General features: G+C 44.0%; 1 protein-coding gene and 1 long non-coding RNA gene across 11 annotated transcripts in view; one reads left to right on the top strand and one right to left on the bottom strand.

Moving 5' to 3' along the window:
- Nucleotides 1-2,022, bottom strand: part of BNC2 (basonuclin 2) — a 443,558-nt gene extending 441,536 nt beyond the window's left edge. For 3 of the 9 annotated variants that reach the window (XM_041761505.1, XM_041761503.1, XM_041761506.1), the window contains exon 1: nucleotides 1,895-2,022. In XM_041761505.1, the coding sequence (XP_041617439.1) occupies nucleotides 1,895-1,897 (3 nt within the window). In that variant the 5' untranslated portion in view covers nucleotides 1,898-2,022. Of the gene's footprint in view, nucleotides 1-1,541; nucleotides 1,564-1,894 lie in introns of those variants that run through there. The other 6 variants (XM_041761490.1, XM_041761493.1, XM_041761507.1 and 3 more) reach the window with 5 other exon arrangements.
- Nucleotides 2,023-2,697: 675 nt separating this feature from the next.
- LOC121494731 overlaps nucleotides 2,698-16,878 on the top strand; it is a 74,908-nt gene continuing 60,727 nt past the window's right edge. For both annotated transcript variants that reach the window (XR_005988851.1, XR_005988850.1), the window contains exons 1-2: nucleotides 2,698-2,835; nucleotides 3,298-3,411. This is a non-coding gene — a long non-coding RNA (uncharacterized LOC121494731). The remainder of the gene's footprint in view (nucleotides 2,836-3,297; nucleotides 3,412-16,878) is intronic.

Raw genomic sequence — 16,878 nt, 5'->3', positions numbered from 1 at the left:
TAAAACATGTATGTGTGTGTGCGCGCAGTTAACATCTGAAAACTGCAGAATACAAAGCGGTGGATAACAAATGGGTTTAGCCACTTTTCAAAATGATTAGTATTTGGGAATAGATGGGCGGGCAAATAGAATGCAGGCTGGGGGAAAGGGAAGAGAAATAATACCTACAACCGGGTTTTATACAGTGTTCTTGCGTAAGATGCCACTGGAAGAAAAACTCAAGCACTAAACAGATATATTTAATACTTTGTTTTGACGCCTCCACTTAAAACACAGGTTCCCAGCATTGCAACTGTCCACGAAGTACGATAAATAAATAAATAAATAAGGCAGGCCACTTTCTGCCACTTTAATCCTGGGTACCCAGGATCATTTTATGATGTCTTTCGTACAACAGCTTGACTCTAGGGTAAATGGGAACCACTATAAATCGCACGCTGCTTTCAAAACCACTTTAATTTCTGTCAGCGTTACTGTAACCACAGTCCTGGGCGCACGCTACTTTGTGTGTGTGTGTGTGTGTGTGTGTGTGTGCGCGCGCGCGCGCGCCTGCATCTGACAGTCGCATCTCCTACACTCCGGTTGTGACTTTGATCACTGAAACAAGAGATGTCACATTCGGGGCGGGGGGGGGGGGGAGGGAAGAAAATAACCCACGCCAACCCGCTATCTCTCCCTTTTCCCTACATACTCCATCTCCATGCAGAACCCGGTGGGTGAGCTCGCCAAGCTGGGGGGTAAGGAACGACGGCAGCACTGGGTGGAAGCAAACTAAGGGAAGGGAGCGGTCCAACCCCATTTCTAACAAATCACTTTCCCCGAAAGCGGACGGGGCGCTCATCCGCAGGCGGACTCCCTGCAGAGACGCCGCTTCGAGGACACGGGGCTGGTGCTCCAACCTCGCCTTCCCATCTCCTCCACCACTTACACTTGGAACTTTTCTTAGCCTCACTACACGGGGGGGGAGGGGGGGAAGCTCATCCACGGTTTTTTTTTTTTTTACCTTTTTATTATTTTTATTATTATTATTATTATTATTATTTTGCAAATCCTGCCCCCTCCCCGGGCCCCACATGCCACCCTGCAGTCAATGTGTAAGTAAAACAAACGGGCTCCTTTAAAACTGCACCTCGGAAAAAAAATCCCCGTTGTCCCTCGGGTGCAGGCTCCCGCCCCAGGGTTCGCGCACTGCCCACCAAGCCTCCGGGGGGGCACGTCCTACGCCCCCCGCGTCTCCCGAGGGAGGGTTCGCGAACTCGCCCCGGAGAGCGGCAGGGGAGGGGGAGGGGGGCGCCAAGGTGCCGGGGCCGGCGGCCGCGTCCCCGCCGCGCGGCGCACCAGCGCGCCCCGGCGCCCACGCCCAGCCGCCCGGCCCTCACTCGCGGGCAAGTTTTAAAAGTTACCGTTGTCCGAAAACGCTTTCCTCTCCGCCCGAGCTCGCCGCGCCGCTCCATTCATCCCCCGCCTCCCCGCCGCCCGGCCGCCCGGCCGCCGGGCCCGTCCCCACTCCCCGGAGCCCCTGTCGCCCGCCGGCCGCTCACCTTTCCTCGCCCGCCGCGGGAGGGGGCGAACTTCCCGAGCCCCTCGCCCTCGCCCTCGCACACACTCACACACTCACGCGCACGCACGCAGCCCTCCCGCCCCGAGCCCTCCTCGCAAACTTGGGCCAAGTTGAGGGGAGATCCCGGGAGCCCGGCAGGGGCCAGGTTGGGCTGAGGTGCTGGTCGGCTGCCCGCCCTCCTCAGCGCCCCCCCCTCCCCCCCGCCCCGTCCACCTCACGCCGCCGGACTTGAGGCAAACGCGGCCCCCGGGCGGCCCCGGGGGCGCGCGGGCGCGGGGGCTCCCGTCCGACTAAGTCTAGAATAAAAAGGAAAGGAGGGTGGAAACTTCTTACCATCTCGGCATGCTGGTTGTCAAGTGCAGCCCCCGCCTCTTGGTCTCCTCTTAGCGGCCGCGCCTGGACCAGCCCCTCGGCCGCCTCTCGCTCCTTCTGTCTCGGCCTTTCTTTCCCTCCCCCTCCCGATTTCCTCCGGGCCGCCGCTCTCGCCGCCTCCGCCTCTCCCCGCCCGCCCGCCCGCGCGCGCCCTCGCCGCGGCCCCTCTGCGCTCAGGTGACTGATTTACACACGCGCCCAGGGTCGCCCTCGCTCTCCGAGTCGGAGCCTGCGGCGTCCCCCCAGCTCCTCGGGACAGGAAAGAAAGAAAAAGAGAGAGAAAGAAAGAAAAAAAAAGGAAAAAGAAAGAAAGAAAAGAGGAACGGACTGTCCCGGGTGGGGGCTGCGGCGGGGGGCGGGGGGCGGGGGAGAGGCCCGCGGGCGAGGCGACCCGGGGCGCGTTTGCGAGCCTCCCGAGTTGCTCGTCTCTGCAAAACTGTCGTGACTACAATGTTGCTTCCCTTTGGCAAAATATTAGCGGGTTAGTTTTGTTGTTGTTGGTCCTCAGATTTCCAGGGGTTTCGTGAGGGAGGATGTGTATTTCTCCCCCCACCACCCCCGCCACCGTCACCGCCGCCGCCCCGGGTCGCGGTGGGAAATGGGAAAAACAACTTTGGCGCCCCCCCCCCCCCCGCCCGGGGTGCGGGCGTGGAGGTGGAGGTGGCCGCCAGCGCCCAGCTGTCAGAGAGAAACGCCGAGGAAAGGGCGCGAACTTTATTCCGACTGCAGCGAACCGCGGCGTCGCCTTCCTTTCCGGGCACTCGCCGGTCTCGGGCCGCTTCGCGCGGCTCCTCCTCGCGCACCGCCGCCGCCGCCGCCGCCTTCCTCGCTCTGCCGGCCGCCGCCGCTCCCGCGCCCTCGCCCCCGTCAGCCCGGGTTGTCCGCGCGCCACAGGACGGAAGGTGAGGGAAGCGGAGGAGACCCCGGGGACACACGCTCGGGACGGAACGTGCTGGGCGAAAAGGCACGAAGTTGCGCGCGGCAGCCGGGCGGGGGGAGGGGAGGGAAAGTTGCCGGTGGCGGCGTGTGGTGTGGCGGCCCAGACGCCGGCTCGCGGCGAGGGCTTCCTTCCCCTTCCCTCGTCTGGGCCGCGCGGGCCGCGGGCGGGACGCGGCCGGGAGAGGGGAAGGGGAGCGCCGCCTCTCCGGGGGGCCCTCGGCCGACTCGCGGCGCCCCGGCCCGCACACGCACAGACGCACACACGCCGGCCGCTGAAGGACGTTTCTTAAGTGCGGGCAGAACGCACATCCCGGCCGCCAGGATGGGGGCGGCGGGGGGCAGGGGGGGGGCAGGGGGGGCGAGTTTAATCATCATCAGCTTTCTAACGTACACTTTGTGCCAAAAAACATCTCGGCGTTGTGCAGATTGATCACAGCTAGAGCAAACTTTGTGCACGGGAGGAAGGCACCGGTTTCAAGCATACTCCCCCAGCACTGAGAAAACCCCAGTCGTCGAGGACTTGCTTGGCCGAACAACAGGTTTGAATCATCCCTCCTCCTCCTCCTCCTCCTCCTCCTCCTCCTCCCCCGAAGTGGAGGGGCCGGGGCCGAGAAACGGCTTCACTGCATCCAGAGGTCAGAATTAAATTCCTTTGAAAATATGTAGCCCTGGAATGACATCGTTTTATTTTCTTTGATGCACAGCCTGCGCTTAAGTTTAATGTATAAATTGTCACAATAATTAAAAAAGTCGGGGGAGCTGTGACGCGGGAGACGATGGCCCAAGTAGCCACAGCTGTGCAGAAAATGTGATTAGGCTTATTATTCACGTGGACCCTGCTTTTTAACGGTAGGGCCACCGCACCTGCAGTTCTGTGTATTGATGGGGTCCAAACCCCTGACCGTTTTCAGGCCCTTAGAAAGCAGATTTCAACTCATTTCTAGATTTGTAGGATTCTCTGCCTCATTTTGGTGAGAAAAGTCTTGCCTGATAAACGCTTCTACTATACTATTTTATAGTAAATAGTCTGTAGAATTCTAGACACATGGTTCATCTGGAATTTTCTAGTGGGAGACAGATTACTTCTCTAGAGCATAAATCAAAGTAAAGACTATCTAATGACTACCCATATATATAAATGCATGTTATCTAAGAAGGCTCATCTTTAAATGATTTGATTAAGGTGTGGAGCATGTTCCCTTATTCTGTAAACATCACTGTAACATCATCCTATAGTTTGTAGAAACTGATTACACAACGGATAATGACGACCAAATGTGCATTCTGAGCAACTGAGGATCATCACAAGAATTCTCCAGAAATGAGCCAAAGTTCCAATGTGTTTTCCTGTATCATGGAGAGAGGAGAAAAGCTAGTTGCTAATTTCAGAGTCATTACCCATACAAATCCATTCACACACTTACCGCTTTGGACAACTGACAGACCAGCAATTGCCAAACAATTGTATTCACACAGTGCATTTTTGGCTGTGCCCCCACTCTGGCCAACAGCAGAAGTGATTCCACATCAAGTAACCTGTAATTTACATTCCCCTGATTGGTTCCAGATCTGTCTGTTTTTGATGTTAGCATACAAACAATTTATGTGAGGCAAGATGTGTCTATTTGGGGTCCAGTGCCTTTCTAGAGAGTCCTAATTATAAAGATGGGGAATGTGTTGGGCTGCAGAGCAGCCCTTGGAGAAGGTGGAAGAATTGACAGAACCAAAGGATTCCACAGCCTCTTATTTCCTCCAGTGGGTTTGTATGGCAATTGGAATAAAACCTTCCTTGTCCTTTTTTTTTTTTTTTCTATCTTGCAAGACCTTAATGATCTGTACCTGCTGGACTTTTCAACTATTCTTCTTTTCTGTTCCTCTCATGAATACACTAAAGTCTCAGTGGCTTTCTTTCTCTGCACCTTGCCAAGCTCCTTCCTGCTCTTTGTCCTGCTATACTCTCTCCCTGGAATATTCTCCCGTTTTCCAGTGGTTTCTTCTTATCTTCTATCCCAGTTTAGCTCTAACTTCACTTCTTTAGATTCTATTTTAACTAGCTCTTAGCTCACTTCCTGAAACCCCCCTCACACTTTGTCCCATTACTTATTTTTCTTTATATGCCTTAGAAGTAGCTGAAATTATCTTGTTTGTGTGCTTACTGTTTTTCTGCAACTGAAATGTAAGCTCCATGGGGGCAAGAGCTGTATCTATCTTGTTCATTTACATAGTATCCATAAAACAGTGCCAAGCACAACATAAACTCTCAGAAATATTGTTTGAATTCAGGAAAAAATGTCAAAATCATTACACTATATGCAAGTCACTCTAGGGATACAGGGGGGGAAAGTGCCATATCTTCTTTCAGAGGTGGAGTAAAAACTGTTGAGTTCCTTTTTTAAGATTTTATGTATTCATGAGAGACATAGGCAGAGGGAGAAGCAGGCTCCCTTCGGGGAACCTGATAGGGGACTCAGTCCCGGGACCCTGGGATCAGGACCTGAGCCAAAGCCAGATACTCAACCACTGAGCCACCCAGGCACCCCAAAACTGTTGAGTTCTTATACCAGTGAACCTCAAAGTGTGGTCTGGGCATCCCTGTGTGTCCCTAAGACCCTTTCAAGAGAGCCATGGGGGTCAAAACTATTCTTATTATATACTGAGAAGTTATTTGAGTTATTTGCCTTTCTTATTCACATTCTGTTACAAATTTACAGCAGAGTTCCCCAAAGGCAACATGACCAATGAACGGAATGGGGAAGTCGAAGCGAAAAATCTACCTGTCTTTTTATATCAGACATTAAAGAGATTTGCCAAAAAAAAGTAAATCGATGCCACTCTTCTCATTTTTTTCTGCTCTGGAAAACAGTTATTTTTCATCTTAAAATATGAGTATGTATTCATTTCCTATCACTACTGTAACAAACTACCACCAATTAAGTGGCTTAAAAACAACAGAAATTTATAATTCTGAGGTCAGAAACCTGAAATGGGTTTCACCAAGCTAAAACTCAAGGGTGTCCACAGGCCTGCTCTCCTTTGTAGAGGCCCAACGAGAGAATCCATTCCCTTACTTTGTCCAGCTTCTAGAGGTAACCCACATTCTTTGGCTCATGGTACCCTTACATCTCTAAAGCCTGTGATCTCTATTTTTTTTTTGAGATTATTTATTTATTTATTCATGAGAGACACAGACAGAGGCAGAGGCAGAGGGAGAAGTAGTCCCCATACAGGGAGCCTGATGTGGAACAGGATCCGGGACTCCAGGATCACGCCCTGGGCCAAAGGCTGGCGCCCAACCTCTGAGCCACCCAGGCATCTCAAGCCTGTGATCTCTAAAGCATTTGTATCACTCTGACACTTCCTTCTTCTTTCATTTATACCTACTCATGTGATTATATTGGGCCCATCTAGATGTCCAGCATAGTCTGCGCCTCTCAAGATGCATCTCCACATCAACTTAATCGCACCCAAACAGGTAGCAGCCGAGATTAGGATGTGGACCAGTCTTAGGAGCCTTCATTCTGCCTACCACAGTGTTGTAACAAATGATTGGCCTATTATTATTTTAAATGAATTGATCACTATTTAAAATTTTTCAGTTTCAATTTATGCTACAATAAATACCAATAGCTATTGCCCACATAAACCAAAGCTCTTTGCAGTCTTCAATAATTTCTGAGAGGTCATGAGACCAAACAGTTTGAAAATCGCTGGCCTGCACAATAGCTATTTTCCCTTCTTCCATGTCTCAAGTTAAACTAGATTGAAATTGTACTAAAATAATTATGCTGGCTCTGTTTCCTTTGCTGTGATTGGTTTAAGGATGGGCATGTTACTTAGTTCTGGCTGAGGAAGGATGAGGGGAAATCATTGAGGGACTTGGAGATAAGATAATTTTATTCATTAAAACAAACAAATAAACAAAAACTGGCAAGAAATAAATCGTCCCTGTTCTGCTCTGAATGTTAGGATATGAGAACGTGGGGCAGCCCGGGTGGCTCAGTGGTTTAGCACCGCCTTCAGCCCAGGTCATGATCCCCGAGACTGGGGATCATGCGTCAGGCTCCCCACATGGAGGGAGCCTGCTTCTCCCTCTGCCTGCGTCTTTGCCTCTCTCTGTCTCTCGTTAATAAATAAAATCTTAAAAAAAAAAAAGGATATGAGAATGTGGTATCTGAAACAGCTGCATCCATCTTGTGACCAGGAGGGAGTCCACACACACACACCTGGGATGGCAAAGTTGGAAGGTGGAGCGCAAATGAGCTCTTGATTTTGTTTTTGACATGCTGAATTAACCAACCCCAGGTGGCTTGAGACTTGTTATGTGATGTAATTCATCCCTTTATTATTTAGGCCACTTTGAGGTTGCTTTCCTATTACTTGCCGCTTGAAGCTTCAAAGCTGCAAAAGCAGGAAATACTGACACTCATAGTTGAAGGTTACTGGTGACCCTTCCAAGAAATGGTTTACCATCCAACCAGTTAGTTTTGTTTGTAGTTGTGGCTGGGTTATAAGTGTGTGTTCTTGGCGGGGTCTGCCGCTAATGAGGAGTCATTTTTCTGGATTAAGTATATGTAAATTTATTTGCATAGTATATTTTATACATATCCTATGAGTTTTGTTCTAAGGAATACCATGTTTTAGAAACCAAGTAAGTCCTTAAATTAAAATTTTCAACGTGTGATTTTGTGCAACGCTGTTAATCTTGCTTGGAGATTCTGAATATTATGTTATTCGAATACTGCCCAATACGTTCACAATGGACTACAGTTCTTTGTAAATTCTTTAAGAAATGCAAAGAAAAGGAAATAAGAATATTGTGGGAAGAAAATCTGAGCATAAAGAAGAAACTTAGTTTCAATGCCAGACACAAAATTAGGGCAGACAAAATATTTTCACCCTCAAAAAATGAGTATATGTGGAATAACATAAACTCAACTTGAGGGTACTTTCAGCCTCAAGATTAGCAGTTCACCCAATGTTAACATAAAATGAAAGAAATTTTTCTGTAAGAAGTTTAGTCATGAAGCAAATCAGGACTATCAGATAAGGCAATTATTATTGTATTCTAAGTTTTAAAATTTCATTTTAACAATAGTAATTTGTGAACATTAAGTATTTGTTTGATATCACAGTTTTTAATATGTTTTATTTAGGATGTATTTTGATGTTTCTTTCTTTTTTCAGTGTTTTCCATTATTAAATGCCCTCATCAGGTAGACTTAATTTTACATGTTATTTAAATGTATAATATTCTTACAAATATATTAGTTCATAATACTAATAAACCATGCATTGATTATTATTTTTACAGAAAACTTATAACGCTATCATAGAAAAAGGATCCACTATATATGATTATGGTCACTATTATTACTTAATAATATACAAGTGAAGGGTTATATGATTATAGAATAACTTATGATTTGGGGAAATCTTAAGAACTTCTGTTCTCCTTCCTGAATTCAATGATTAGTATCTGTCAGGAATTTGAAAACATAAGATCTACATTTATCTTTTTTTTTTTTTTTTGAGATTTTATTTATTTATTCATGAGACACACAGAGAGAGAGGCAGAGACATAGGCAGAGCCAGAAGCAGGCTCCCTACAGGGAGCTCTATGTGGGACTCAATCCCAGGACCTAGGATCACACCCTGAGCCAAAGGCAGATGCTCAACCATTGAGCCACCCAGGAGTCCCCCAAAGTATTTCTAAATTGTTCAATCTTAGAATATTTTTCAAATTCTGCATTTTTTTATAGATATCCATTAATCATTTTGTGGATAAAAGCCCCACAAATATTGATCCCAACCTTCATTCTCTTTGACTCTCAGATGTATTTGATATTTTTGGTCAACTGCTTTACAGAACTCTCCCTTCTGGTGATTTCTTCCATATTCTCCCTCATCACAGGCTCTCCCCACTGCTTCACATGCTCACTCCTTCCTATACACAATGTGGGAGTTGCCCAAAAGGTCAAACTTCCCAGCCTTTCTCCTGTTTTTATTGTGGTCTTCTTCAGTGTCTGAACCATCCCAACTGCAACATGATCTCTATAATCATTTCTATTCCCCTGACCCAGTTCTACTTCCTTTGCTTATATTGTCTACACAGATCTTGTAAGTTGAATGCTCAACAAATAGCTTATCTTCACCTCCAACTTAACCTGACACTGAAACCATCAACAACTCTTCATTTTTCTGTCTTTGCTATTCTTTCATTCACTCAAGGGCAAACCTCTTTGAACCATTTTTCCCTGCCTTCATTTTCCATATCAAGTCATTTACAAAATCACGTAGAAGTTCCTTCCATTTACTCCTCATGTTTGTCCATTCCTGCCTCATTCATATGACCACAATTTTTTGAAGTTAACAAGTGCAAGAATTTTTCAGTTATACTCCTTATGTCCACCTTCCTCTCATTCTAATCCATTTGCTGCCAGATTCTAACTTTTTTAACTCTATTTTCATTGCATGTCTCTCCCTTGTATAATAGATGGCTAAATAAATAACACCCTGTTTTCTACCATATTAAGCCAAATTGTAATGTTTGCTTTCAAAGCTTACCTTTATTCAACTCTCACACTTAGTTTAGTGCCTGGTAGTTGATCAACAAATCATGCTGAATGAATGAATGACTTACCCTATCTACACAATGCTTTTTCCTACATAAACCTGCTGCTCTACTAAGATAGAGTTCCCCTCAAACATGCATGATCATCTCTACATTTTTCTCCTGACTTTCTAAATGGATGCATACCTTCCACTTTTACCTACTCATATCTGTGCCAATTTGCTTCCACCAAAGGTCATTTGAAATCGCTCAGAAAAACAGGCACAACTACATTAAGATCATTTATGATTATAGTTAAAATTTAACTATAGTTAAAATTATAGTTAAATTTACTAATATATCTACCATGTGTTAGGTTCTTTATCATCTTCTTTGCATATTTATTGAATCTTCACAACATATTCTAGAGTTAGACATTATCTTCCCTACCATATGAATGAGAAAGAGGCTCAGAAGCTTTGAATAGCTTGCCTAAGGACACACAGCATGTAAGTGTTAAAGTGAAGATTGCATCTCTGGTTTATCTTCTAGCCCTTAAATACCACCCATCTTTCAAGGATTTGATCAGATGCCACATCCTTCAAGGAAACTTCCTTTATTTCTGTGGCTTTCTTTTTCCTCTCAGCATCAAAAGCATTTATAGTCTGGATCATTGATTGATCACCTAATTGCATGCTGTTGTGTGTTTATGGTGGTTTTATATATGTCTATCTTCTTAATGAGAAAGTAAGCTCATTGAGGACAGAAACCCTAATGATTACACATTCTTAACCCCTCACCATCCCTGGTAAAGTGACAGGCACATAAACAAAGTGTTTAATGAAATAACTTATGAAAATATCTTAGACATGAAATAATTTCAAGTGAAAAGCATATTTCTATAGGAATTAAAGTCCTCTTATCACAGATTCTGAAAGTACATGTGACTCCAGTTGTGTCTAGTTACTTAGACATTAGGGCCAGGCCACTTTCTATTTGCTTTATTTTAATTGCATACTGTTTTGATGCATTCACTTGTTGCTTCACTCATGTACTATGTCAGCTGCTAAAGTAGGAAGAGTCTTTGTTAAAGCCTCATTGCTTCTGAGTTATGTGGATAATTGCCCTGTAATTGTGTCAGACAGAGCCCCCCTTTATGTATCTTTGCTCATCTCCTATGTTCTCTGTGCTGTGTAGCCATCTCACCTCTCTCCTACCAAAAGAATATGTCTCATTTATGTACCACATACTTCTTGCTCCATCCATATATAATTGTTTAGTGCTTGTCCTGAAAATGCTTTAAAGATGTGCCTTGGAGGGACGCCTGAGTGGTTCAGTTAAGTGTCTGCCTTTGGGTTAGGTCATGATCCCATGGTCCTAGAACTGAGCTCCACATTGAGCCCCTGCTCAGCATGGAGTCTACTTTTCTCTCTCCCTCTGCCCTTCTCCCAGCTTCTACTGTCTCTCATTCACTTTCTTTCTCTCTCAAATAAATACTCTTTAAAATAAAAATAATATAAGATAAAAATGTGCCTGGTTAGTTAAATTTTAAGGTCCTCATTCTTATGCTACAATTATCTTCTCATTTGCCTTATATAAACAAAGGCATTATTTTGCTGGACTAATGCTATTCATTTATATAAAATTATGAATCAAATTGTCTAGCCTAAAAAAAGTGCAGCATGTGGGCGGCCCAGGTGGCTCAGCTGTTTAGTGCCGCCTTCAGCCCAGGGCCTGATCCTGGAGAACCGGGATCGAATCCCATGTCAGGCTCCCTGCATGAAGCCTGCTTCTCCCTCTGCCTGTGTCTCTGCCCCTCTTTCTCTCTCTCTGTGTCTCTCATGAATAAATAAATAAAATCTTAAAAAAAAATAAAATGCGGGGATCCCTGGGTGGCTCAGCGGTTTGGCGCCTGCCTTTGGCTCAGGGAGCGATCCTGGGGTCCCGGGATCGAGTCCTGCGTCGGGCTCCCAGCATGGAGCTCTTCTTCCTCTGCCTGTGTCCTCTGCCTCTCTCTCTCTCTCTCTCTCTCTATCATGAATGAATGAATGAATGAATGAATGAATGAATAAATAAATAAATAAATAAATCTTTTTTTTTTAAAGTGCAATATGCTGAATCTCTACCCAAATTACCAACAAAGGTAAACACCTTCCAAGTTTGATTTTGTAGCCAAATAAAACTCAGTGGAAGTAATTTACATAGAAGTCCATCAAGACAACAAGTAGAAGACTGATGACCCTTTTGATAAAGTTGATGAGATTAAAATGCTGTAGGGCTTTCAGCCAGGTGTAAAAAAGCCAAAGGTTGAGCAGAAAACATAGTTTACTGATGATAGCTTTATTTACTTTCCGTTGAGCTACTATATCTTCTGGGGACCAGAAAATAGGAAGTAAACTCACTACCTACAAAGCACTTTACCCACATTATCTCACTTCATTTTATCAACAACCCTGTATATAGTTATCATTCCCATTTTACAGGAAGAGAATTTAAAGTTTAGAGAGAATAAATAACTTTGCAGAGGCCTCAGGGCACAAAAATAGAAAACCCAGAATTATAGCAAAGCTACCAATTTCCATGTCAATGCTTTGTCTGCTAAGAGGCATGTGTACTGATTGACCATATGGTCTCACACTCTGACTCTTCTATCACCAAGACTTTAGGGAAGTCCCAGTCACTTAGTTACATAGCATTGATGTGCACACCAGCCTGTAAACAGGACTGAGCAGTTGTATAGCCGTCTATCTACTTTATACATAGTTAAGTATACCGTGTACTTTTCCAAATGTAGCTTTATATTATGGTCCTCTTATTTCCAAGTTTATAATGGAGAAATAGAACTTTCATGCATCTTTAGCTTAGAAACGGTTAACGTTCTTCCAAAGATTTTAGTACAACAGGCATAAACAATGTTATTATTTAGATCTTTTTTTTTTTTTTTTTTCATTTTGAGAAGTGCCTTCTGGTATAGCAGGCAAAAGCAATCTGGTCGCTTTTTGTGATTGCTATTCACACTTGGTAATGAATAAAAATTCCTTTGGCTCTTTTGGAAGAGTCAGAAGGGAGTCATTGGTTTAGTAGAGTTGTGGCCTAAAAACACCAAGCCAACTCATCAGAGCTGCTGATCTCGTGCCCTTCCTCTGGCAAACCATGTGTCGGATGTGGTAGGAAAAAAAATCTCTCTTTCAGCAGCAGAATGTGTGCAAGCTACACCCTGAATTATCCCATGATGACCTTGCAAATGCAACACATGCCCTTGTGACCACAAGGCCCAACAACTGTAATTTCCTCTGCTTTTCATCAGAGTTCTGCTGCTGCCTGCAGCAGGCACAGCATACATGGGTACAGCTGCGCTCTGAAACCTACAATACCTGCCCTCCATACTTTACTACCTATATGTAAAAGATTGTCGAATAGGAAGCTGGCCCCACAGCTTATGCAAACTCTAAGTTCATCTTCCTGGGTGAACTATGAAGTCTGGCTAATGTTAACTATACAGCCAACCAACATTTGGGGTATATTACCTAATGCACTTGCTGAAGTCATTCCAAAGATCATTATTAGGCAATTTCTCTGAGCAAACCATAGGTTAAAGAGGCACTTCCTCTGTGACATCATTGATGGTTCTTTCTTTTTTTTTTTTTAATTTAAATTCAATTTGGATGGGTATTTCATTTACTCAATACATATATATTTAGCACTTACTAGATGCCAGCCGCTACTCTATGTACTGAGAATGAAGCCCTGACCAGAATAAAAAAGGCCACTAGTTTCCCTGAGCTTACTATCTAGCGGTGGAGATACAATGAACAAGTTGCAGATGAGAGTTTGAATGCTTTAATAACAATGAAATAGGGTGCTGTGATCCAAGAAGACTAGGAGTGGGATGTTGGTGGTGGATAACTGGTTATATGTTTTACATTGGATAGTCAAAGACTTCTCTGACAGGTGATATTCTGCTGAGATTAGAACCATGATAAACTTTGTAAAGATCAGTGGGGGGACGCCTGGGTGGCTTAGCTGTTGAGCGTCTGCCTTTGGCTCAGGTGTGATCCCAGGGTCCTGGGATTGAGTCCCGCATTGGGCTCCCCGTGAGAAGCCCGCCTCTCCCTCTGCCTGTTGAGTCTCTGCCTCTGTGTGTGTGTGTCTCTCTCATGAATAAATAAATAAAATCTTAAAAAATAAAAAGATAAGTGGGAAGCTCCTCCTATGCACAGGCCCTAAGGTGGGAAAGAGGTGAGAAAGGAATTTAAAGGTTAGTGTGGTTGGTGTGTCCTGAGGGAAGGGAAATAGTGGAAAGACTTTTTTTTTTTTTTTTAAAGATTTTATCCATTTATTCATGAGAGACACAGAGAGAGAGAGAGGCAGAGACACAGGCAGAGGAAGAAGCAGGCCCCATGGAAGAAGCTCGACGTGGGACTCGATCCCTGGACTCCAGGATTGCGCCCTGGGCCGAAGACAGGTGCTAAACCGCTGACCCACCCAGGGATCCCCATGGAAAGACTTGAAGTAGGACTGAGAGGCTAGGCAGAGGGAACCCACATATACATATTCAGTCAAACCTGTACTGTAAGACAAGACCCCAAAATATATATAGTTTTAGATGAGATGAGGTTCACCAACCAGAGAATCCACTGCTGGATTGGGATGAGGGAGGGCAGAGAACAGACAACCTTGGGTACATGGTGGGAATCCTCAGTGATTTCCCTACTTGTAGACTTATCTAGAGGCCAGAATTTTCAGTCATTGCAAATGCTGATACCAAGTTCACAACTTGATCGCCATCACCTCCTTTGTCATTGGTGTCATTTTAAAGTCCCAGCATCTCATAAAGATTCAAATGATGACATTCTTTTAAAAATATTATATTGGCTTATTATTTCATTTGCATTATACTCAGTAAAAGATGGACATGGAAGAAAAAAAAAAGATGGACATGCAAGACGATACTACCCATAGATGCAAAGTGGCTTGACATGTAAAATAAATATCCCCAAACTCCATTAAATGTTTGCTCACCACATAATTTTCTAAACCATACTGAGAAAAGCTCACTCAAACTTCTGTGACACCATTGGCCCTTACTCTGACTCTCCAAGTGGCTCTCTTGAAGCCTCCCTATGTGCCTTCATCCTCCCAGAGCTAGTGAATATCCCCTCCAAGGAACGCTGTGTGGCCTCATCAGCAAAAAAGTGGCATACCTGTGGTTTGGTACGGAGTGAACTGGGCCAGGAATCTGGGGAGCAAGCCTTTATTCCCATCATTGCCAGTCACTCTGGGATCTCAAGCTAATCAAATCGTCTCTGTACTTTAATTTATACCCATGCAAAATGGAAAACATAATACTGTAGTGGTGCTCTAAACACAGCCAAATCTGATGGGAACAACACACTTAGGGTATTTCATTTTTTTGAAGCTCGAAGACATGACCAGGAAACCTCCAGTCACAGAGACTGAGAGCTCTTAAGGAAGCTTAACACCAAATAAAATGGGGAGAGTTTTGCTCTATTCTAGATATGGACAATTAGATCTGGCCAATGTCTCTTCCTGTGGCAGGCTGTGATAAACAGAATGTTGAGAGAAAACTAACCAAAGGCTAGATTGCATGAATATCACATACAGAAAGGTTAACCATTTACCTATTTATGCTATAATATCACATTAAAATACAGCAGAGTTTGATGTTGTTTAAACTATTGGCAGCTTGAACTCTGTTAAATGGCACATTCTCCCACAATGGAAGGTTTCATTTTAATGCCAGTTCAAGGAAGTTTATCAAATCCTGACTTTGAGTAGGCCATTTTTACTCCCACTGAGGGGCAATTATAATGTAGTTGCTTACAATGTAGTAGGAAGATAAGCACAGTGAGGTGAGGCAAGAAAAGTGCCATCAACAAAACCCAAGTACTCATAGAAAATGTAGGGAAAACTTTCTGGTTGGAGAAATAACTAGGAAGTGGTATTTAAAATAGAACTGGAAAATAAATAAATAAAATAGAACTGGAAAGATCGCAGTAAGCAGAGGGCACAAATTCCAGGTAGAAGAAAATGAATGTGCCAAGAAAGAGTGTGTAAAAAACAAGAAATACTGATTTGAGATGGGGAAAGGACAAGTAGTATATCATAAGAGCAGTTGATCTCAACCTGGCTGCATAACTGAATTAACTGAGAAGGTTTTATTTTATTTTTTTTTAAAGACTTATTTATTTATTAATGAGAGAGAGAGAGAGAGGCAGAGACACAGGCAGAGGAGAAGCAGGCTCCATGCCTGGAGCCCGATAGGGGGCTTGATCCCGGGACTCCAGGATCTCGCCCTGGGCCAAAGGCAGGCGCCAAACCGCTGAGCCACCCAGGGATCCCCCTACTGAGAAGTTTTTAATAAAAACACAGATTTCTGGGCTCCTTCCCAGACCTTATGAATGAGAATTTTTGAGAGTGGAGATCTAGATTAGCATGCTTTTCTTGTTTCTCCTCCCAGTTCTCCAAGTGATTATAATTTGCCACTAGGTTTGAAAACCACTACAGTAAGTTTTACCATACTCAGAAGAACCTTGCCATGGTTGGCCATGTTGTAGAATGGTGTTTTCCAAACTTAGTTTTGAAAATCAAGTTAGTGAATCTCACTACCTACTTTTTAAAAAAAATTCCAAAATATCAGAATACGTTGTATCCTGTAAGGGTAGGAACATTTTGTAAAAGATATATTTCTGTTGTTTGAGTGTGTGTTTGTTTATATATATGTGTTTGTGTTCTGGTCCTTTTTTTTTTTTTTAAGATTTTATTTATTCACAGAGACACAGAGAAAGAGGCAGAGACATAGGCACAGGTGCCCCTGTGTTCTAGTTCTTTATGTAAAATGCAATTTCTTACTGATTTCTTCAATCAAAATAAAGATCCAAGGGACGCCTGGGTGGCTCAGTGGTTGAGCGTCTGCCTTCAGCTCAGGACGTGATCCAGAGGTCCTGGGATCAAGTCCCTCATTGGGCTCTTCTCAGGGAGCCTGCTTCTCCCTCTGACTCTGTCTATGTCTATGTCTATGTCTATGTCTATGTCTATGTCTATGTCTATGTCTATGTCTCTGCCTCTCTCTCGGTGTGTCTCTCATGAATAAATAAATTCAATCTTAAAAAAAAAGATCCGATTATAGAGAGCATTGTATATATCTTAATTGGTAATGGGGAGCTATGGAAGTTTTTGAGCTAGGGAATAAATGACATGATCACATTTATACTGTCAAAAATTATTCAGGTAGCAATGTATAAAATGGACTGAAATGAGAAAAATAGGAATGACAGAGTAATTAGAATCTGTATCACCAATTTTTAAAAATCAGACTGATTAAAACACATATGACTTCTTAAGTTATATTTCTAATTAACATAATTAACATTTTTTTTATTAGGCCAGTAGGCACATCAGGGTTGATCAGGACTTTGTTATTTATGAACAGCAA

Source organism: Vulpes lagopus, chromosome 7 (assembly GCF_018345385.1).
Source record: "Vulpes lagopus strain Blue_001 chromosome 7, ASM1834538v1, whole genome shotgun sequence".
Classification (NCBI taxonomy): domain Eukaryota; kingdom Metazoa; phylum Chordata; class Mammalia; order Carnivora; family Canidae; genus Vulpes; species Vulpes lagopus.
Note: the sequence above shows the minus strand (reverse complement) of the source record. Positions and strands in the feature narration are given on the sequence as shown.